At 39.8% G+C, this 24064-nt stretch overlaps 1 protein-coding gene across 15 annotated transcripts in view; it reads left to right on the top strand.

Moving 5' to 3' along the window:
* col7a1l (collagen type VII alpha 1-like) overlaps positions 1-24064 on the top strand; it is a 428727-nt gene that overhangs the window by 162195 nt on the left and 242468 nt on the right. For 14 of the 15 annotated variants that reach the window (XR_011955318.1, XR_011955319.1, XR_011955320.1 and 11 more), the window contains 6 exons: positions 6216-6251; positions 6364-6399; positions 9342-9383; positions 12580-12660; positions 15378-15413; positions 22861-22905. Coding sequence is in view for 12 of the 15 variants with exons in the window: in XM_072562895.1 (XP_072418996.1) it covers positions 6216-6251; positions 6364-6399; positions 9342-9383; positions 12580-12660; positions 15378-15413; positions 22861-22905 (276 nt within the window). In the remaining 3 variants the exon portion in view is untranslated. The remainder of the gene's footprint in view (positions 1-6215; positions 6252-6363; positions 6400-9341; positions 9384-12579; positions 12661-15377; positions 15414-22860; positions 22906-24064) is intronic. The other variant, XM_072562892.1, reaches the window with a different exon arrangement.

The following is a 24064-nucleotide window of genomic DNA, read 5'->3' as shown; positions in this document are numbered from 1 at the left end:
ATGGATATATCGACTAGATTTCCAGAGGCCGTACCATTACTCAATATAACAGCTAAAAGGATTGTAGAGGAATTACTCAATTTTTTCACTAGGTATAGGCTACCAATAGAGATACAAACAGATCAAGGGTCAAATTTCACATTAAAATTATTCAAGGAAGTTATGGACAGTTTAGGAATAAAACAATTCAAATTTACTGTGTACCATCCAGAATCGCAGGGAGCGTTAGAAAGGTGGCATCAGACATTAAATACCATGTTGAGGGTTTATAGTCAAGACTATCCAGTTGATTAGGATAAGGGAATTCTGTTTGTGCTTTTTACAATAGAGATGCACAAATGAATCGATCAAATTGAGTCCATTTGAATTAGTTTTTTGGCATGAAGCGAGAGGACTGTTAAAATTCATTAAGGATAAATTAGTAAGTCAGAATTCAGAGACCATACATTTGGACTACATGCCAAATTTTAGGGAGCGATTAAATAGAGCTGGGGAGTTGGCTAGACAGCATTTAAAAGTATTGCAGCATGCAATGAAACAGGGAGCAGACAAGAAATCTAAAATTTGCAATTTTGCTATTGGGGACATTGTATTACTGTTACTTCCAGTGATAGGTGAACCTTTAAAAGCAAGGTTTAGTGGACCTGATCAAGTCGAAACAAAATTGAGTGAGGTGAACTACTTGATAGAGACTCCAGATAGAAAGAAATCTCACCGTGTGTCATGTGAATATGCTCAAAAGGTACTTTGACAGGAAAGGCAAGCAACAGAAGAATGTGTTATTGAGAACAACACAGAGGGATGAGCCAAGTTCAGAGGATTCTGAATTGAACATTACTCAAATTAAATGGAACAATGAGGAAGTTGTCAAAAATTGGGATAAACTTTGAGTTACCTTCCCGAGAAAATCGAAAGACCCAAAAGAGTTATTACTATCACATGGAGTGATATGTGGAAATAAGCTGGGAAGCACTACATCATGCATGATGAAGATAAAGGAGATGCTGTTCCGATTAAACAATATCCTTATAGGCATAACCATCTAAAGTTGGCACAGATTCAAAAGGAGATTGAACGCATGCTTCAAGACATAATTAAAGTGAATTACAGTGACGGGAGCTCACCCATAATAATGGTGCCAAGCACAGATGGTACCCAACAGTTATGTGTGGACTATCACAAAGTCAATGCAGTTACAAAGACTGATGCATATCCGATTCTGTGTTTGGAAGATTATGTTGAGAAGGTAGGACAAGCAACTTGTATTTCTGAGTTGGACTTGCTCAGAGGATACTGGCAGGTATCTTTGTCAGAAAGAGCAAAGGCAATTTTGGCTTTCATAATGCCAAATGGACTGTATCAATTTAAAGTCATGCAATTTGACATGAAAAATGCGCCAGCCACATTTCAGAGACTGATCAATTAATAAGGTCATTGCCGGATTGTCCAACTGTGTCGTTTATATAGATGACCTGGTGAGTTTTAGTCACACATCGAAGGAACATTTACAACATTTATCAGACTTGTTTAATCGACTTCAGAAGGCAGGCTTGGTGATAAATCTAGCTAAAAGTGAATTTGCCAAAGCCCGAGTCACCTTCCTGAACCATGTTATTGGACACAGACAAGTGGCCCCAGGGAACGCAAAACCAAAGGTAATTGGGGAGTTTCCCATGCCATTGACAAAAAGAGCAGTACTGCAATTCCTGGGATTGAGTGGATTTTGTCAAAAAATTGTACCAAATTTTAGCAGTATGGCTGCTCCAATCACTGAATTGCTAAAGAAACACAAGACATTTCAGTGGACAGTGAAGTGTCAGAAGGCATTTGACAGACTGAAAGCTGTGTTAACCACTGCCCCAGTATAAGCCACACCTAATTATGCAAAGCAATTCAAGGTGGCTATTGATACAAGTGGTGTGGGTGTCGACGCTGTGCTCTTGCAAGAAGACAACAAGAAGATAGAAAGACCTATCAGGTATTTCTCCAGGAAGTTGAACATTCATCAGCAGAGATATTCAACAGTTCAGAGGAGACTTTGAGCTTGGTGTTGGCTTACACTATTTCAGTGTTTATGTTAGCTGCGACATATCTGAGACAATCATATATGCTAATCATAACCCATTTAAGTTTGTGGAGAAATTGAAGGACAAAAATGCAAGACTTTTTGATGGAGCCTGTTGTTACAGCCATTCAGTTTGAAACTTTGCATGTAGCTGGACGAGAAAACGTGATTGCCAAAGCATTGTTGAAACTTGAATGAGAAACGGAGGTGTTCGGTGGCAGGAGTACAACAGACTAAAGTGGAATGTAGTTGTGCGTGTTTGCTTGTTTATAGTCAATGTAATGTATATGTGTCTTTTAGAATACTAACCACTTTTTAAGGGGTTTTAAATGAAGCTTTCTTTGGATATTGATGGTTAATTGTTTTAAAGGGGGGAGGTGTGACAAAGCTGTTCTTTTAACAAGATTATGCTGTCCTTGTTTTTTTTCAGAGAGGTTGTAAATGAGGGGTTCTGTAAAGTCTGAGTTTGGATGGATTTTAGGGCCCATTCATTTATAGCTAACAGATACTGCCTCAGGCAGAAGGCTTTCAAGTTTAAAACAAACACTCTTATAAGAAAGGGGACTGGCAGGGTCTCGCAGCTCAGCTATTCTCTGGTTTGGTTTTAATGCATCTGTGTGTGTGTGTGTGTGTGTGTGTGTGTGTGTGTGAAGAAAGGCTGCTGGACCCTCTCTCACTGCCTTCTCTCCTGCAAGGACTGTTCGATTTTTCCTTTTGTGCCAAGGGATGTTTACGGGAATTGTTGCAAGTATTTTGGAACAATGTCATTAAGTTGGAATAGTCTGTTGGGTTATTGGATAGGATAAGTTACTTGGTATTCTGTTTTCTGTTCTGTGTTTCATTTAGTAATCTTGTAAATAAATTCTTGTAAATAAATAAATAAGTCGTTGGACCAGCTGATTCTCTCCTGGAATATCCACTGTACACTTGCTTAAATCAAACAGTGAAGTCAGGATCTGGGCTACCTTCTTGAAATGTTTTGAGGGATCTGACCTGATCCATAATAGATGGTAATAATATGCTTTTGTTAAATGTGGAAGACAATGGAATATAGAAACTGAAAAGGAAGAAAAAAATTAAAACTAAAAAGCAAATAGAGTTAAACGGCTGAATTTTATCATTGGTTCAGGAATAATAAGCCATGCAATTTCCCAATGTCAGAATTCTGAATGAAACACATATATTACTTCCCCCATAGGAGTTCAAATGGTGTTGGAGCCATGTCTCCTGAAACAGACCTAGAATGGAAACAGAGGCAGACAGGTGGCAGGTCTGGCAGGTTAGAAGTTTCCATTCACTGGAATGTTAGCCCAATTCTGTAGATGACTGTTGGGCCCTTCATTGCCTGACCTCCTGCCTCCATTGGAGAAAGTGAGGATTGCAGATGCTGGAACTCAGAGTCAGAGTGTAGTGTTGGAAAAGCACAGCAGGTCAGGCAGCATCCCAGGAGCAGGAGAATCGATGTTTCTGGCATTAGCCCTTGATCAGGAATCAGAAACCTGATGAAGGGCTTTTGCCCAAAATGTCGATTCTCCTGCTCTTTGGATGCAGCCTGACCTGCTGTGTTTTTCCAGCATTACACTCAATCCTGCCTCCATACTCACTTATATGTCCTATTCCCCTCCATATCAGGTCCATGCTCAAACCTCATGCTTCCTCCATCCCCTCATGCCACTTCCATAGATACTTATCCAATATACCTATTCTACACAGAATTTCATAAGCCCTTATAGTCTTTGAAGCACTCATAAAATTATAAAACAAAACTCCATTCACATCCCCCTTGAAAAAATACTGTTCCTTTTGGAAGTTCATAGAAATGTTAATCAAATATACTGCCAGTCTAACTATGCTTGTGAAAGATTCTCCCCTGTCAAAGGTTTATAAATCTGTCAAAATAAACAGATTGCTTTCAAACAGTTCTTCAATTAAATTGAATTGCCATTAGCTTCTTATAAAACTGCCAATCAACCGACATTCACAGTCCTCTTCACAGCCACGTAAACAACCCCTGCTGAACTAAATTATTGCTGAGGTTTGAAAGTCAGTGCCACATTTATTATAAGATTCTATTGTAAACTGATTAAGCAACCCCTCTAGAGTTTAGCACAATAGAGGTTTTGAAGTTACCTGACCAGATGGCCAGACATGCTATCAGTTTTTTTCAAAGGTTTAACAGATGAACGTGCAATCAAAGAAGTCTAGTTTTTCAAAGACTCAATAAATGTGTGAGCTTTTACACTTACTGGTCTAAATGTTCACCACTCCATAAGATGTTTCGTCCAAGCTTCACAAACTAAATAAACAGCATGCTTCACATTGATGTCACTTTGATGAAGATATCTATTTCTAGGAAATTCACAACTGATCAAGACTGAGCCCAGTAACAATGTGACTGAGAGTTAGGCTGCCACCTTCTAAAATTTCCATGACATTTAAAATGGGAGAATCAGGTGGGAAATTTTGAATTTAAAGTTTTCCCCTGCCTGAATATATACAGTTACTGATATGTTTGTACAGCATTGGGACAGAAGAATATAACCCGATGTGCTCAATTATTTTTTAAAAATCCTATTAAAAATTGTATTTAATAAACAGTTCCCTACTTACTTTTTCAACAAACAGGAACTTGTCATCTTTTCAACAAACTTGTCTCTATCAGTTTTTCATTTGTCTTTGAGACCTTTGAACTAAGTCACTAACTATAAGATGATCACTCTGAAATTCAACAGGGAATTCAGGAGAATCATCTTTACCCAGAAGGTAATTTGAATGTGGAATTTATGACCCTAAAGTTTATTTGAAATGAATAGTGTAGATAATTTTATGGAGAGGCCAGATAAATAAATGAAAAGAAAGGAATCAAAGACAATGCTGATAGGATTAAATGAACATGAATGGGAGCAGTCTCTTGTGCATACATGGCAGCCTGAGCCAATTGTGACTGAATGGCCTGATATCGAGTGACAGATATTTTGTAATTTGGAAAAACAATCTTTAGTTGCAGAAAACGCATAACTTCTGACATAATAGTGTATTGATTAAAATGTGTTTTGGATAATTTGCTGCGGAAAACCTGAGCAAAACAAGTTATTTCAGGAGGGGGATATTCTGTCTTCAGTCTGAGCAGATGTTGGTCCTATTTCTAAATTGGTGGGACTCTTTAGTTTCTCGGCCTAAACTGCAGCCCACCCTGAAAATTTTAGATGAGTTTCAAATTAGATGGCCAAAGGCCAAGGACTGTCCTCTGGGAATTTTCCAGTAATCTCCAGGACACTTTTACAAGCAGCCAGGGAGAAGAATCACTGAGACACCAAATACAATTTGTGTTTAATTTACTTTTTTGGAACAGTTCTATTTACTAGTGATGAAAATGTTAGAAATTGTGAAAAAGGCCAACTGTCAAGTATTATTAAATAGGTTAATAAAGAACTTTTTCACTTTCTGACTAGCATGGAAATTTCCAATCTCCAATTCATTCAACCTGCTTTGCCAATTGTAAGATCAAGGTCCAATATCAGGCCAGCCTTAAATCTTCCTGGGTGCTGCACCTGGACCCAGAGACTCCATCTTATTTGCTTCTTTCAACCTTTGGGACTATTTCCTCAAAAAGTAAACATAAATTCCAGATATTACTATGAACCAACAAGTCATGGTGTTGGCTGTTCTGGAAATGTGAATGTTTGCTCCAGCTTCGTTCAATATTAGATGAAAGCATTGAAAGGTGGTTAGCCTGGGGAAACCAAAATTCCTTGGGATAATCTAAAAATTAAGGCAATCTTGACTGGTGAAAGGGCCAGCACAGATATAATAGGGCAAACGGACCTCCTCTACCCCTTGTGCTGTAAGATTCTTTTCAAGAGATTTGCAAAATGCTCAGTTTTTGGGCATGGTTGTATAAAGATTCCAGTGCCACACTCCTTGGTCAGCATTGGGAATACATGTGACAAAGTTACCATCTTTCGTGCTACAACTTTGTGTGTAATAATTTGAAAGAATGGAAGATGGTGGTTTGGAAGATGAAATGAAATGTGGTCCTCATATACATTAGTGTGCTGGGCAGCAGAACTTGTACCCCATATGGCAGTAAGGAATGAAATAATCAATTATATTTCAAATAATAATCAATTTCTTTTGCTTTTTTTTTCAGGGAACAATTGGTCCAAAGGGACAAAAAGGAGATACAGTAGGTTCTTTACAAACATTAATTCCCTCTGGATCCAGTCTAATCTAAAAAGACAAAGCTAAAGTTAATAGGTTTGTCACTTGTGTACTAAGTGGAATCTGTATCATTGCAGGGAAGGCCAGGACTGCCTGGGCCACCTGGATCAAATGTAAGTTTTTGTACAAAAAAATTAATGAATAAAGCTAGATGTACAGACCAGAGGCTCACAACTTTCTGAGAGACAACTGCAACTCCCAGATTGTCTCATAATGTGTAATTAGGTAGTAGCATAATCAGTCAGCAGTATGAGACTCACCAGCATAGCAGAACTAAATAGGTGGTACTGACTGGGAGAGATCATTGGGTGGGGTCATAAAACACCATAGACTGTATAAGCACTCATATTTCTTTATTGCATTCTTTCCCAAGTAACTATATAGTTCTGCTTTAAATGTTATTGACACAGCCCATTTCTTGGAGAGTGCATGCACCAACTAGATTTAAAGGTCTGAGATGGTGCAACTATCAGAAAATGTAGACAAGATATGGGACTCTTTTCTCCAGAAAAAAGAGGGTTATGAGGTAACCTGATAAGGGTCTTTAAAAAAGGCTTTGATATGGTAAATGTCAAGAAGATGTATTTAAACTTTGTCAGTGATGGTGGAATCCTGAGGTAACCCCATTTCAGCCAGTGGCAGAATTCTGGGAGCAAATTGACAATTAAGAGGCTGTTTCTAGGGCCACTGTTTGATTAAGGATGGCAAGCTCATTGGCCCCTTTGGTCCAACCACAGGTCTAGCAGCTCGGAAGCCTTAACAATAACACCATTAATAGAGGCCATTGCTACTGCTGCAACATTAGGGAGAAAGCACATTAATGTTTGGGACAAACTGCAGGAAAGTCGTGGCAATTGGGGTAGGAGCTGGTGTCATGGTGCACATGTTTGCTAAGAGGTTGGCTATTGGCACAGGGGGCATCATCCTGAGTCATAGAGTAGTCATAAAGGAGATTATGAGAGGTGGCATGGTGGCTCAGTGAAGCACTGCTGCCTCACAGTGCCAGGGACCTGGGTTTGGTCCCATCCTCAGGTGACTGACTGTGTGGGTTCATCCCACAGTCTGAAGATGTGCAGGCCAGGTAGATTAGCCACAGGAAATGCAGGGATAGGATAAGGGGGTGGATCTGGGTGGGCTGCTGTTTGGAGGGCCAGATTGGACTCGATGGGCTGAACAGCCTGCTTCTATGAGAGGTGTAAGAGAACAGTGTTTAGAGTGATTTGAATGTGGAGCTTACTACTACAGAATTAATGCAGATGAGTTGCACACTATATTTAATTGGAAACTAGGTAAGTGCATGAGGGAAAAAGAAATAGCAAAATATGCTGACAGACTTTGATGAAGGTGGGTGGAAGGAAGCTTGTGTGGAACATAAACACTGGCATGGAACAATTAGGCACTGCTTCTGTGCTGCATATTCTATGTAATCCCATGTTACCTTCTGAATAATGGTGTTTATGCTGAAGTGATGTGTTCACCTTCCCTGTTGTGGATTTGACCATGTTCCTTATGTAAATGCTTTTTGTAGAGTCATAGAATCATAGAGGTTTACAGCACAGAAACAGACCCTTTGGTCTAACTCATCCATGCCAACCAGATATCCTAAATTAACCTAGTCCCATTTGCGAGCATTTGGCTCATGTCCCTCTAAAGCCTTCCTGTTCATGTACCCATCATGCCTTTTAAATGTTGTAATTGTACCAGCCTCCATCTGAAAGGTCATTCCATAAACCCTCTGTGTGAAAAAGTTGCCCCTTAGGTGCCTTTCAAATCTTTCTCCTCTCACCCGAAACCTATGCCTCTAGTTCTGGATTCCCCAACCTGGGAAAAGGTCTTGTCTATTTATCCTATCCGTGCCCCTCATGATTTTATAAACCTCCATAAGGTCACCCCTCAGCCTCCAACGCTCCAGGGAAAACAGCCCCAGCCTGTTCAATCTCTCCCTATTGCTCAAACCCTCCAACCCGAACAACATCATTATAAATATTTTCTGAACCCTTTCAAGTTTCACAACATCCTTCCTATAGGAGAGTCACCAGAATTGCACACACTATTCCAAAAGTAGCTGAACCAATGTCCTGTATAGCCTCAACATGACCTCCCAACTCCACACTCAATGCTCTGTTCAATAAGGGAAAAAATACCAAATGCCATCTTCACTACCTGCAACTCCACTTTCAAGGAACTATGAACCTGCACTCCGAGGTCTCTTTGTTCAGCAACACTCCACAGGACATTACCATTAAATGTATTGGTCCTGCCCTGAAGTACCTTTACAAAATGTAGCACCTCACACTTATCTAAACTAAACTCCATCTGCATCTCATCAAGATGCCATCATACTCTCAGGTAAACTTCACTGTCCCCTGCAACTCCAATTTTACTGTCACCTGCAAACTTACTAACTGTACCTCCTAAGTTCACATCCAAATCATTTTGATAAATGATGAAAAGCAAAGGACCCAGCATCAATAATTATGGCACACCACTGGTCACAGAACTCCAGTCTGAAAAGCAACCCTCCACCACCACCCTTGGTCTTCTACCTTCAAGTCACTTCTGTATCCAAATAGCTAGTTCTCCCTATATTCCATGAGATATAACCTTGCTAACCAGTCTACCATGAGGAACTGTGTCAAACACTTTACTGAAGTCCACATAGATCACGCCCATAACTCTGTCCTCATCAATCTTTTTCATGACTTCATAAAATAACTTAATCAAGTTAGTGAGACATGATTTCCCACCCACAAAGCGGTGTTGACTATCCCTAATCAGTCCTTGCCTTTCCAAATATGTGTAAATCCTATCCCTCTGGATTCCCTCCAACAACTTGCCCACCACTAATGTCAGGCTCACCGGTCGAGAGTTCCCTGGTTTTTCTTTATCACCTTTCTTAAACAGTGGCACTATGTTACCCAATCTCCAGTCTTCAGCACGTCACCGGTGATGATCAATGACACAAATCTGTCAGCAAGTAGTTTTGCCTTCATTTCAGTTTTGATCTTTCAGTTCATTGGTGACTAATTGCTTGATCTTCTCATTCACATTTCAGGTGACCTTCAAAAACAATAGCATTATTATTAAAGGCGAAAAGGTAAAAGGGAAATAGGCTTTTTATGCAAGTTTTTGTATAATTCATAACCCTGTGGTGGGCAAGAAATGTCAGAGCTGGTTTATGTCACATCCTACGTAATGATGAATGGGAGTTGAATTGTACATTAATTTACAGAACAATCCTTCATATTGACACCAGTTCTTCTTCAAGGTGCCACACAAGGGGCTGATACATAAGATAAAGATGCATGGTATTATGGGTAAAGTCTGAGCATGGATAGAGGATTGATTCACTAACAGGAAGCAAAGAATGGGGATAAATGTGTGCTATTTTGGTTGGCAATCAGTAACTACTGGTGAGCCTCAGGGATCAGTGTTGGGACCACAATTATTCAAAATTTATATAGATGATTTGGAGTTGGGGCCCACGTGTAGTGTGTCAAAGTTTGCAGATGCCACTAAAATGTGTGGCAGACCAAAGTGTGCAGAGGCCTGTGAAACTTTGCAGAAGAACATAGATACTTAAAGTGAGTGAGCAAAGGTCTGGCAGATGGAATACAATGTTAATAAATGTGAAGTCATCCATTTTGGTAGGAGTAACAGTAAAAAAGATTATTACTTGAATGGTTGCAAGGGACCTGGGTATCCTTGTGCATGAATCACAGAGGGTTGGTCTGCAGGTAAAACAAGTCATTAAGAAGGCAAATAGAATTTTGTCCTTCATTGCTAAAGGTATTGAATTTAAAAGCAGGGAGGTTATGTTGCAGGGTGCTGGTGAGGCCACACCTGGATTGCTGCATGCAGTTTTGGTTTCCTTACTTGATAAACGATGTACTGGCAATAGAGAGGGTGCAAAGGAAGTTCACTAGGTTGATTCCAGACTTTAGGGGGTTGGGTTATGAGGACAGACTATGTAGACTGGGATTATATTCATTGGAATTTAGAAGAGTGAGGGGGGATCTTATGGAACACATAAAACTGTGAAGGGAATAGGTAAGATAGAAGTAGAGAGGATGTTTCCACAGTCAAGTGAAAGTGGGACAAGAGGGCATCGCCTCAAAAGTAGGGGGAGCAGATTTAGGACTGAATTGGGAAGGAACTTCTTCACCCAGAGGATTGTAAATCTATGGAATTCCCTGCCCAGGAAAGTGGTTGACTCTACTTCAGTAAATGTTTTTAAAACTAAGTTAGATTTTTTTTGAACAATAAAGGAAACGGTGAGAGCACGAGTAAGTGGAGCTGAGTCCATGAAAAGATCAGCCACGATCTTATTGAATGGCGGAGCAGGCTCAAAGGACCAGATGGTGTATTCCTGCTCCTAGTTCTTATGTTCTTATGTTATTGGCCCGGACAGAGTTAACTATTTCAGGAATCATATGTGCACCTACCTGACTGACATAGAAGCAGAGAATCACACAGCACTGAAACAGACCATTTGGTCTGCCTTGCACGTGCTGGCAGTTCAAAAAATTGAATTATTTTGAAAAAAAGCAACAATTGTTTCTTGTTTATAATCCTGAAAGATTTTCATCTTCAGCTATCTCCAACTCCTTCCGAAAATCATTTCTGAAATCAACTGTTACAGGCTTTTCAGGTATAGAGTTCCATATCCCAAAAACTGAGTCAAACTTCTCTTCTAGATCTTATTCCAATGACATCAGTAGACACAATATATGAGCATTGCTGAAGAAGGTACATTTTGTCAAAATTTCTTGTCTTGCATTAAACAGAACACTTTGCAAGAATATCAAGGAAAGGAGAAGCTGCCATTAGACAATGTGAGAGTAGAATGTTGATTGGTTGGCAAGCTGATAGGTAGAGGCATTGCCATGGAGAATGCAGCTAAACTTTGACTGACAGCTAAACTTTGTTTAAATTCTAAGACAAGTAGGTTGACTCAGATTGAGTCAAGGTATTGCCCTGAGAAATGAGCTAACAAATGGCTGTCACCTGTTCTATTGAGTGAAAATAGCTGTAGTGCATGTACATGTTCTTTCTGATGTAAAAACAAGGGCCCTATGTATAATATACATAGCTTCCAGCACACACAAATGTACCACACTACAAGCTCAACTAACAATCTAAGTTGGTTGTCAACATAATTCTTTGCACACTCAGAATTATCCAGCAAATGTTATCTAATTCCAAGTAATTCTGGACACTGCATTATGAGTTTTGCAAGCACAGGCTTGTTCAGTACAGTCAATACCTTGCGTCCTATGAATAGGATAATGTGATAATGGCTACTCTGATCAGATCATTTTCTACTATTTATCTTGCAAATTCGTGAACCTAAGGCTTGTCATTTTTGGTCTTGAAGAATGTCTGTCAACTTCAATTTACCCTGGAAGGCTAAGTTGTTACAAAAGTTTGAGCAACACCTGAAGCTGGATGTGTCACATTGGTATGACGCAGTCTCAAAGAGTAGTGTTCACCATGAGCAAGATCCTGCCACAAAGGTGTTTTAGTTATCATACAATTGGGTAATGTAATATATGAATTTCAGTGCCAATGTGATTCCTGGTATGTAGGCTATATGTCCCAAAGTCTGACAGATCATACCCAATAACCTATCCCTTAAAATAACCACAGCAAGCAAAATACTGATCATACTCAACCAGTCTACCTTTACAAAACTCACAACACAGTCTCCAACATTGGATGTGATTCTGCAATTGGGCAACATTTGCTGGATAACCATGAAGGTGCAAAGAATTATGCTGACAACAATTTAGGATTGTTATTTGGGCTTACAGTATGGTGAATTGTGTGTACTGAAGCTGTGGATGTTAATACACAGGATCCTGTTCTTTGCAGGCCAGAAGAACATTTACACAAATTGTGCCTGTTTCAATTCAACAAAATAGGTTAAGGCCATTTGCTGGTTCATTTCTTGACCATCAGAATCTGGTTTAATATTTATAGCTTGACAATGAACTGCTACTCATAATTAACTGGTACATTCTCCATGGCAATGCCTCAGCAAATCAGAATCCACCTGCTAACTGATCAGGCCTCCCTTCTCATACAATGTAAGTGTTGGTTTCCCCATACAATGGCATTCTTGTGAATTGTTCTAATAAATGGAACTTGAAATGCTTTAACAAAATATCTTATTTCAGAAAAAATCAAGTTCTGTACAAACAAATGACCATTTATTGTCAATATTATACAGATTTTATATTGGTGCAGTCTTCAATTAAAATAAACCTAATCCTCATTTTATTGTGCTTAAGGGTGATACAGGACTTCCTGGGGAATGGGGTCAAAAGGGAGACCGAGGTGATCCTGGTATCTCAGGTCCGCCTGGACCAAGGGTGAGTGGATTACATAATTACTCCTGAATGGTCACATTTTCACATGTGGGAGAAAATGAAGGCTGCAGATGCTGGAGATCAGAGTCAAAAAGTGTGGTGCTAGAAAAACACAGCCGGCCAGGCAGCATCCGAAGAACAGGAGAGTCGACGTTTCAAGCATAAGTTCTTTATCAGGAATGTTCCTTGGGCTTACAGGATGAAGAGCTTATGCTCAAAGTGTTACTTCTCCTGCTCCTTGGATGCTGCCTGACTGGCTGTACTTCTCCCACACCACACTTTTTGGCCCCCACATTTTCACATATGCCTCAGCATAGTTTTGGAGACTGACTGTTCTCCAATACTCCACTAGTCACCTTAATTTACTTATAATATATTGTGTCCAATTTCAAGCCTGTCCACTTAACATAAATGGCAAAGCAGTTATTTGTTTATTCTCAGTGGTGCTAACGTCAGTGTTTATGGTTTAGCCTTTATGATGTACCACTTGAAGGGAAACGTAGAGATTACTTACAGTGTGGAAACAGGCCCTTCGGTCCAACAAGTCCACACCGACCCTCCGAAGAGCAACCCACCCAGACCCATTCCCCTACATTTACCCCTTCACCTAACACTGTGGGCAATTTAGCATGGCCAATTCACCTAACCTGCACATCTTTGGACTGTGGGAGGAAACTGGAGCACCCGGAGGAAGCCCACGCAGACACGGGGAGAATGTGCAAAGTCCACACAGACAGTAGCCCAAGACAGGAATTGAACCCGGGTCTCTGGTACTGTGAGGCAGCAGTGCTAACCACTGTGACACCATGCCACCCACAAGTAATGTGATGTTCCCATGCAATTCCTGCCCTGGTAGGAGTTGTGAGTTTGGGAGATGGTATTGAAGAAGCTCTGGCAAGTTGTTATAGTGTTATACTATATGATTAAGACAGAAACTACAATGGTGGTGGAGTATGTGCAATGTGGTGGGTAGAATGATTTAGTGGTTTCACGTAAATTGTATAATGTAACTGGTCACGTGATTGATATGAGTAAGTGAGAAAGCACCAGTCTAGAATGAGTATCTAAGAAAGACGTCTTAAACAGTACACTAGAGAGCTGTATTTGATCACCCACCATGTTCACAAGAATGATTACAGAGATCATCCAATGAAGAGAGATTGTGCAGTTAAGGCCTATGCTTTCTGGAGTCTAGAAAAATGAGAAGAGATCTATTTGAGGTATACAAGATGCTAAATGGGATTGACAAAGTAGATGTAGGTAGGATGTTTCCTCATGTGGAGCCATCTAGAATGAGAGGTTTTAGGATAAGGGATGGCAGATTTAGAACAGAAATTAGGAGGAATTACTTCTCCCAAATATCCTGAATCTGTGGAATTTACTATTCCAGAGTACAGTCAATGCAGGGACATTGAGTAATTTTAATGAGGAGATAGACAGATTTTTAATTAGTAATAGTTGAAGGATTCTGGAGAGTGGGTCAAAAAGAGGAGTTAAGGCTGAGCTAGGATGTGCCATGATCATATGGAATAGCAGAAAAGGCTCAAGGAGCTGAATTGCCTACTCCTGTCCCTAGTTCTTGTGTTCTTATGTATAGGTGTACAATGAGTGTTACAATACACAAGGAAGTGAAGAGACTTGCTTACAGATAAGGAACAAGTAGCCTCAGGGTTAGAATCTATGACAAGGTACTTACAGCATGAGATATTCCACATCAATATCCAAATACTGGTGACAGTATTGCCTTAAAGCACAACAGGGCGGCAGCTAAGGGAAAAATCTCCAAATCCAGCATCTGAAATTATAACAGTGTTCAAGGAACACAGCTGAAAAGAGAAGTCTCTGAAAGGAGGACAAAGTTAGTGAGAATAAGTAACTGCTAAAACCCAAAATAATGCTCTGGGAAAATGAAAATGTATGTGTCAAGATTTTGTCCTCCAAATTGCAAACCTGTATGGAAAACACCAGAGTAGAATGAGCATGTGAAGGGAGACATCTTGGATATGACTTGTGTCTTGGTCCTGAAGAGTGCGAGATGAAAAGCTTGAATTTCTTGACTCTTTTCTGAATTGAATTGAATTTATTGTCATGTGTACCGAGGCACAGTGAAAAGCTTTGTCTTGTGAGCATTACTGGCAGATCACATAATTAAGCAGCATAGATAGTAAATCATAGGTAAAAAGCGGCAAAAACAAAAACACAGGTACAGGTGAATGTTAAGAGTTTGTGAGTCCATTCAGTATTCTAACAACAATAGGGTAGAAACTGTTACAAAACTGGCTGGTGCGGATATTTAGGCTTCTGTACCTTCTCCCCGATGGTAGAGATTGTAGAAAAACATTGCCAGGGTGGGATGGATCTTTAAGAGTGTTGGCAGCCTTTTCTTCTACTAAGTTTATATTCTGAATAACCAAGCAATTAAAAATTTTAAACTTAGGAGAAGTGACAATTATATTTCAGAAGAATCTACTTTGTGTTGAGCCTAAATGAAAGAATCAGGCTATTTAGTCCAATTAGTCCACAGCAGTACTTATGGTCTGCATGAACCTTCTCGCACTTGTCTTCAGCTCACATTAACAGTACAAATTTCTATTAATTTCTCCTTCATGTTCGTTTAGATAGTCTGACTGTAGGTCTTAGATCTGCATAATAGCTATCGGTGATACCATTTGTTTCTAGTTTCTTTTATAACATATAATTGTTATCTTCTTCCTTTCTAGGGTCCAGCAGGACCTCCTGGGCCACCTGATAAAATGGCAAGTTAAGACTATATTGAGCTTTACTCAGAATCTTAGATTTCCTTTAGATCAGACCTTACCAATGTAAAGAAACTGCTGGAATTTCCAGTCCCCATACATAATTTTTGTTGTACCACTTACTTTCACATAAGAGCAAAATAAAACAAATGCTGGAAAGCCAGAATATAAGCAAAAAAATTCTGCAAGATACAAGTCTGACAGCAGCTGTAGAGAAGATAAAACATATTTAACATTTCAGGTTGATGACTTTCATTAGAACCCTGAGAGAAAATTTGCTGAGTGCTGAGTACTGATACATGGAAACTTGACCAGAACTGAACATGTTTATTTTCCAGCATGGTGATCAGAAAATTAGAGATCTGAAGGGAGAGAAGGGAAGTTCGAAATTTTTTCCGATGTAAGAACCAGTTGTTTTTTGTTCAGAGATCCACGGTTATACCATGCAACCAAATAAATCTCCACTCAAATTCTCAACAATGTGTGACCCTACCCTATTCTTCTAATAGCTTGTTGGGTGGCATAGAATTATGTAGAAGAGAGGGAGGCCGTTCAGCCCACCTGTCCTCTGATTTTATTAGCAATTCACTGAACAAAGGAAACTTCATCTTGCCCAGATTCTTTTGTCTACTATCTTAAATCTGTATCCTTGGTTACCAACCCCCCTTACCATTTGAAACAACTCCTCATTTACTATCTCAAAGCCCCTCATCATTTTGAACTTTTATTGAATTTGCTCTCTAACTTTCTCTGTGCCAAGAAGAACATTTTCAAAAATCTCTCTGTGGGTGCTTGTCTGGTTGTCTCCCAATCGGCCAATATTGTTGATTCATCTGGCACAGGAGTGGGTGCTGTCATGGCTGAGATCCAGTCACCACCTTGTAATTATCAATTAACCTTAAAATGAAATGTTTCAGTATATGGTCGCCAAGTAGTGACCAAAAGAGAGAATTCTGACTGATTTTCTCCTTAACGCTAGTGCACTGAGGGCATTTGTGGAGTCCTTTTCTGCGACCTTGGCTCAACTAATTTAACATAGGGCAAAGGTGGGCCTTGCATGTTCCTACTCTTTATAGTCCAGCCACTCTAAAATATGGAGCCAATTTTCATGTATGGCTTGAGTTCCCACTGGGAGCCTTATGAAGAACTTCATGCTTATTGAGAAATCAAATACATGATGAGTGCTGTTATTCATCCATCAGTTTTAAAGCTGCACTTGATAGACTTTAATTCTCTCTGTATATGCCTAGTAGATTAGCTCACTAATGCTCCTTTAAACTCAGAGAAAGTCATATGTTTCTCCCCTGTGCTCCCAAATAGGCCAAAGGAATTGTAGTAATTAGTAGCAATTGACAGAAAATGGGGGAGATACTAAATGAGTATTTTGCATCAGTATCTACTGTGGAAAAGGATATGGAAGATATAGACTATAGGGAAATAGATGGTGACATCTTGAAAAATGTCCATATTACAGAGGAGGAAGTGCTGGAGTCTTGAAACAGGTAAAGGTTGATAAATCCCCAGGACCTGATCAGGTGTACCCTAGAACTCTGTGGGAAGCTAGAGAAGTGATTGCTGCGCCTCTAGCTGAGATATTTGTATCATCGATAGTCACAGGTGAGGTGCCAGAAGACTGGAGGTTGGCAAATGTGGTGCCACTGTTTAAGAAAGGTGGTAAGGACAAGCCAGGGAACTATAGACCAGAAAGCCTGACATTAGTGTTAGGCAACTTGTTGGAGGGAATCCTGAGGGACAGGATGTACATGTATTTGGAAAGGCAAGGATTGATTAGGGATAGTCAACATGCCTTTGTGCATGAGAAATCATGTCTCACAAACTTGGTTGAGTTTTTTGAAGAAGTAACAAAGAGGATTTATGAGGGCAGAGCAGTAGATGTGATCTCTATGGACTTCATTAAGGTGTTCGACAAGGTTCCCCATGGGAGACTGATTAGCAAAGTTAGATCTCATGGAATACAGGGAGAACTAACCATTTGGATACAGAACTGGCTCAAAGATAGAAGACAGAGGGTGGTGGATTATTTTTCAGACTGGACGCCTGTGACCAGTGGAGTGCCACAAGGATCGGTGCTGGGCCCTCTACTTTTTGTAATTTACATAAATGATTTGGATGTGAGCATAAGAGGTACAGTTAGTAAGTTTGCAGATGACACCAAAATTTGAGGTGTAGTGGACAGTGAAGAGGGTTACCTCTTATTATAAGAGGATCTGGACCAGATGGGCCAATGGGCTGAGAAGTGGCAGATGGAGGTTAATTCAGATTAATGTGAGGTGCTGCATTTTGGGAAAGCAATTCTTAGCAGGATTTATACACTTAATGGTAAGGTCCTAGGGAGCGTTGCTGAACAAAGAGACCTTGGAGTGCAGGTTCATAGCTCCTTGAAAGTGGAGTCGCAGGTAGATAGGATAGTGATGAAGGTGTTTGGTATGCTTTCTTTTGTTGGTCAGAGTATTGAGTACAGGAGTTGGGAGGTCATGTTGCAGCTGTACAGTACATTGGTTAGGCCACTGTTGGAATATTGCATGCAATTCTGGTCTCCTTCCTATCGGAAAGATGTTGTGAAACTTGAAAGGGTTCAGAAAAGATTTACAAGGATGTTGCCAGGGTTGGTGGATTTGAGCTATAGGGAGAGGCTGTAACAGGCTGGGGCTGTTTTCCCTGTAGCGTCGGTGGCTGAGGGGTGACCTTATAGAGGTTTACAAAATTATGAGGGGCATGGATAGGATAAATAGGCAAAGTCTTTTCTTTGGGGTCGGGGTGTCCAGAACAAGAGAGCATAGGTTTCGGGTGAGAGGGGAAAGATATAAAAGAGACCTACGGGGCAACGTTTTCACACAAAAGGTGGTATGGGTATGGAATGAGGTGCCAGAGGAAATGATGGAGACTGGTACAATTGCAACATTTAAGAGGCATTTCGATGGATGTAGGAACAGGAAGTGTTTGGAGGAATATGAGCTGGGTGCTGGCAGGTGGGACTAGATTGGGTTGGAATCTCTTGTCGGGGTGGACCGAAAGGTCTGTTTCCATGCTGAACATCTCTATGACTCTATAACAAGGAAAGGGATGTATGAAAATCATTGAGGTGATTACACATGTTCAAAAGTGAAAGAAAGCAAGGTTTACTTGCTGTGCTTTCAGTTGCTCTTATTCCACCAGAATCTGTAGTGAAGACACCTGGATTTGAGTGAAATAAAGAACAGTAAAACATAGGATCCAACAAATGGGAATATGCAGAGGAAAAGTGTCTATTTTTAACCTTGGTATAATTGCAGAAGTTAAATGTTCCTGTAACCAAGTTTCTTTTTAAAGAAGTATATGTTATATTTATATAGCATCTTTCACAATCTTGGGCTACTCCAGAGCACTTTACAGCAAATGAAGTACTTGTCATTATTGCAAATTAGGAAACATGACAGCCAAATTGTGCACAGCAGCATGTGGACAGTACTGACCACATAGTGTTGATTGAGTGTTAAATATTGGACACTTGAAAGAGTCCTTGGTCTTTTTTAAAATAGTATCACGGGATTATTCACATGTACATGAGTGGGCAACTTGATTTAATATCAAGTCTGTAAAGCAGCATCCTTGATAGCATTGCATCCTTTCAGTATTGTACTGAAGTACCAGCCTATCCTATCATCTTGAGTACCTGGAGTGGGGCTAGAATGTGCATACTTTGGATTCAGGAACAGGAGCACTTTGACTGATTAGTAGAATTGTCCTGTATTCTGTCCAAAAGTGTCAAGGATTAGCACTCTAAATTATGAAAATAATTCAAGTCTAGAACAGACTTTGAGCATTCCCGACAGTTAAAAGTTGTTCAGAGGAAAAGAAATATTCGGTGAAAGATAAATGCTTGACAGCTATCCACAAGAATATGAATGTTATCAAATTTTTAAATACTCTACTTTTTAAAACTTTTAACGTGTTATTTCCTTTTGATTAATTTAATTAATTAGGGTGACCCTGGAAGGAACGGTGAAGCTGGGCAAAACGTATGTTCCTGACACCTTTAGTATGCAGGGAAAAGGATATATGTGTGGAATGTTGGAGTTGTGAGCCAGAATATAGTTTCAATCACATCCAACTGACAGCTGCTAGATCTGGCTTCAGACAAATTGCAATTAATTGTTTCATTAAGAGAAAAACAACATTCAAATGTTTAAAGTTCTGACTTTTGCTCCTAGCTAAAACATATATCTGAATCTCCAATATTCTGGATCCCAATGTCAGTAAAAACTTAGATGGAATAGGAGCTTTTCCATCATATTTAAACCAGCAACATCAACTTAAAACAGTATGTAAGGGCTGAATGTGCTAAAATATTAAGGACCAGAGTGACACCATTGACAAACTAGGGATGTGTTCATAAATTGCACTGTAACTGTATTTTGACTTGTATGTTAAACAAACCTGTTTGAGATTTCAAGAAAATTGAACCCACGCTACCATTTGAACCAGTCCAATATGAAAACAGTAATCCTGTTGGAAGAAAAACAGCACAAGGATATGACACAAGTAGCTCAGGTTTTATCAATCAATCATGGTTCCAGGTTAGTGATAAATGCTGCAAAGGCCAAGTCCTTTAGTTGCCTATGTGATGTTCATCTATTCAGATCATCCCAAGCCAACCACTGTTTCTTCTGCTTTTGTACTTGACATGTTGCAATCCATTCCATTAATTTTGAGTTGGAGATGCCGGTGTTGGACTGCGGTGTACAAAGTTAAAAATCACACAACACCAGGTTATAATCTAACAGGTTTAATTGGAAATACACTAGCTTTCGGAGCGTAGCTCCTTCATCAGGTGTTATGTGATTTTTAACATCGATTTTGAGAGTCTGGATCTTTAACTACATAGATTGCAAATCTTCCTTATTGTTGGATTCTCACTTCAACAATGGTAACATAAGAGCACATCTCAAGAGGCACTTTTTCATCCCACTTGCCCAGCACACGACTGCAAATCATGAAGCCAACACTCAATCTCTGACTTGCTATCTGAATATCTTGCTGTCATGCATGTTTCTGGTTTCTGCAATGACAGAAAGGAGACCACAGAAACAGTGTAATCAATTACAATCAGTTCCCCATTCCTGCCTGTTCATGGGCCTTGAGGAATTGCTGATGAAAAAAAAACTAAGGTTCTTCTTGCTCACCTTATAACATCTGGAAGTTGCATGTTACAGCAATAATGGAGATGAAGCGAACAGGAGACCATGCTATGAGCACTACCAGATTTTCCTAAAAGTGAGGTGACAACCTAGTGAAACTATAACACTGGACTTCTTACATGCCAAACAGCAGAGATAGATGGGTCATATAAGCAATGGATCAGATTTTCAGTCCTGCTGAGTCTAGATGTGAACAGTGGTGGACAATTAAAGAACCGAAGACCGAAGAACGCTGCACCAATGTCCATGGATGTGTTGGAGCTCCTGACACATCAGTGCAAAGGATAAGGTTGAAGCATTTACAATCATCTTCAGTCAGATGTGTTGACTTCTTGCCAGCATGCTGCTCATATCGCAGGTCTTGTCACAAATTACTCATACACTCTGCTCACTGAAATATTGTTTCCAAAGGTCTGTTTTGAGTTTATCCCTCTCTTGCCTTTCAAGTGCTGGTCACATTCTCTGGCTTATCTGTTCTATAAAAGGTGGAATAGTCTGTAGCAATAGTTCAAATCCTTCTGAAATATAATGTAGCATATATTACATAATAAATATGGCTGTTTATGTGGGATCAGACCTGACGCGGGCTTTAATGTTACTTCCAGGTCTTAATTGGACAGAAGGGTTACCCCGGAGCTATTGGACAACCAGGTCTCTCCGGTGTTCCATGCATTCCCATGAGTAACATTGTAGGACACTCACCACATCCTGATCTACTAATGTATAGTTTTATATAATATATATGTATATGTGTATGTTAACTATTTGTATCAGATCACTTGCTAGGCTCCAGACTTTGCTCACCATGTAGCTATTGTTATGAAAGATTTTAAAAGGAGTCTTTTGTTCTTCATGAATGATATTGTAGATTTCATCATTTCTTTCCATGTTTGGTTGCCCTTACTATTTGCCAATCTGATTCTTTCTGAGATTACTACACACTGCAGACTATAGGGATATCCTAATTTTCTAACCACCATGTTCAGAGATATTGTTACATACCTATAGAGCAGATGAGACTTGAGTCTGGGTATCCTGGCTCAGAAGTAGAGACACTACCACTGCATCACAAGATCTTTTACATTGGCAACTATATACTTACCCATTTGAGTCCTTGGCAAGCTCAAGCAGATTGAGCACAATATTTACACTGGCGTTTCAGGTCTTTACTGAGGGATGACTGTGCTTTTGGAACAGTCGATAAACCCTCGTGTCCTCTTTCTCTCAGGAGGGCATAACATATCCCATGACATAGCTTCAAAGAACAGCAAGATTGTCCTGAGAAATATTTAGTTTTTAAAGCAAGGTAAAATCACACAACACAGGTTACGGTCCAACAGCTTTATCTGAAGGCACTAGCTTTCGAAGCGCTGCTTCCTCATCAGGTGGTTATGGAGCAGAATAATATGGCACAGAATTTATAGCAACAGGATTGTAGTGTCATGGAATGTAATATTAAACCAATTTAGCTTGAATCTTTCATCTTTTAGAATGATCATTTGTTTTGGTTCCTTCGTATGAAAGCTACATTCTCAAGATAGCTTTTAACAATAGATACCATCTCAGCTCAGATAATGCATTGAAGGTGTCAACTTAAAGTCTGTCTGTGTCTCAATGTTAGGTCAGACTGATTCTATTTCTAAAATGGGATTTACAGAACTTTACATGGATTTATGCAGTTTTTGAGCAAAATAAAATGTAATTCTACAAATACAAAATCACACCACAATTTACATGTGCAGGGGAGACTGAGTGAGTGTGTATGAGTGTAATGGGGTATAAGTCTGTGAGAGGGCGTGTGTGTGGGTGTGCGCATTGGGGAGGTGTATGTGTGAGCATATGAGAGGAGAGAGAGTGTGTGTGTGTGAGTGTGAGAAAGAACGTGTATAGTGCAGTGGGGTCACCTTTTTAAACCACTTCACTAAAACGATGGAATACTTAGCCATTGTTATTTGCAGGACCATGTATTCAAATTGGTACTCATGATTCCTACACAATGACTATGTTTCAAAAAGTATGCCATTGCCTGTAACGTTGAACTGTGTCCTATTATTCTATAAGGCACTACATAAATTCAGTTTTGTTTTTGTTGTATTGTCCTCACAATGTCTGTTCGTACCTGGGCAACTGGATTCCTTTTATAACTGGAATGTTGCAGTGTACCTTCATCTTAATGCAGCTTGTATCAGAAGGTGCTCTTCTTCATGTTATTTGAGGATATTCAAACCATGTGTTTGATTCTGTTATAGGGAAAGCCAGGAGCTGATGGAAAGCGTGGACCACCCGGAAAAGATGTAAGCTGACTGCATCTCAAAATGATCTACACTGGGGCATAACTACGAACTTGTTGAAATTACTCCTAAAATTAGTTGTTTCTTTTGTTGTGAATTCTTTGCCAGTGAAAATATTCTGCACTACACCCACCCTCCCCCTGCTGGGACCCATCCCACTACCAGTGTGAGCTGATTAGCTACTCTAAATTTTGTCAGTTGCATTCAGATAAAGATTGAAGACTTGATACTGTAGAATAACAGGAAATGAATGTTATTGATATATGTATGATGTTACTCTGATATCAACAGAGCAGAGAGAAACACTGATCAAGACTCGAATGGGAGCAGAAGCAAAACACTACCAGAGAGCTGTGTTCAGTGTAGAGTAGATAAAAACAATGACTGCAGAAGGGCTTTTGCCCGAAACATTGATTTTACTGCTCCTCGGATGCTGCCTGAACTGCTGTGCTCTTCCAGCACCACTAATCCAGAATTCAGTGTAAGAGTATATCACCCTGTAAGTAGAGAATTACGGTACTACTGAGACTGAGAGAGTACTACTGTGTCAATTGAAGGTAAGGTTGCCATAGGCTTACCAGACCACTAGTTTACTCTCTTATCAGAGAGACATGACTGGTGTGGTATAACCTGAGGGTCACCATACCTCAGATGAGGGGAGAGATTGAGAAAAAAATCATTCTTGGTAACCTCACCCTGTTGGCATCTTTCAGTGTTGTGAGAGATCCAAACATTTCAAGACAGTAGCAGTCTGAGAAGAAAGTACAGCCTCTTTCAATCATTAACAAGGTTGTAACAAGTGCATTTAGGAAAAATCAAGGAAATCAGGAAAAGACAGTATGGATTTGTGAAAGAGAAATCATGTTTGAGGGAAACCCAATGATGCGCTGAACTTGGATTTCCAGAAGGCACCATTTAAAAGCGGATAGCGAAATTAGCAGCTCATGATGTAGGGGATAACATACAAGCATGGATTGGTTGGCTGGCTGACAGAAATCAGAGCATTTGCATAAATGAATCTTTTTCTGACTGGCAGGATTTGATTGGGTAGTTAAGAGATTTAAGCGTGGCCTTCAATTTTTTACAATTTATATTAATGAGTAAGATGTGGGAAATTAAGGTGCCATAGCTAAATTTACAAATGACACAAAGGAATGTAGGA

Source organism: Chiloscyllium punctatum, chromosome 44, assembly GCF_047496795.1.
Source record: "Chiloscyllium punctatum isolate Juve2018m chromosome 44, sChiPun1.3, whole genome shotgun sequence".
NCBI lineage: Eukaryota > Metazoa > Chordata > Chondrichthyes > Orectolobiformes > Hemiscylliidae > Chiloscyllium > Chiloscyllium punctatum.
Note: the sequence above shows the minus strand (reverse complement) of the source record. Positions and strands in the feature narration are given on the sequence as shown.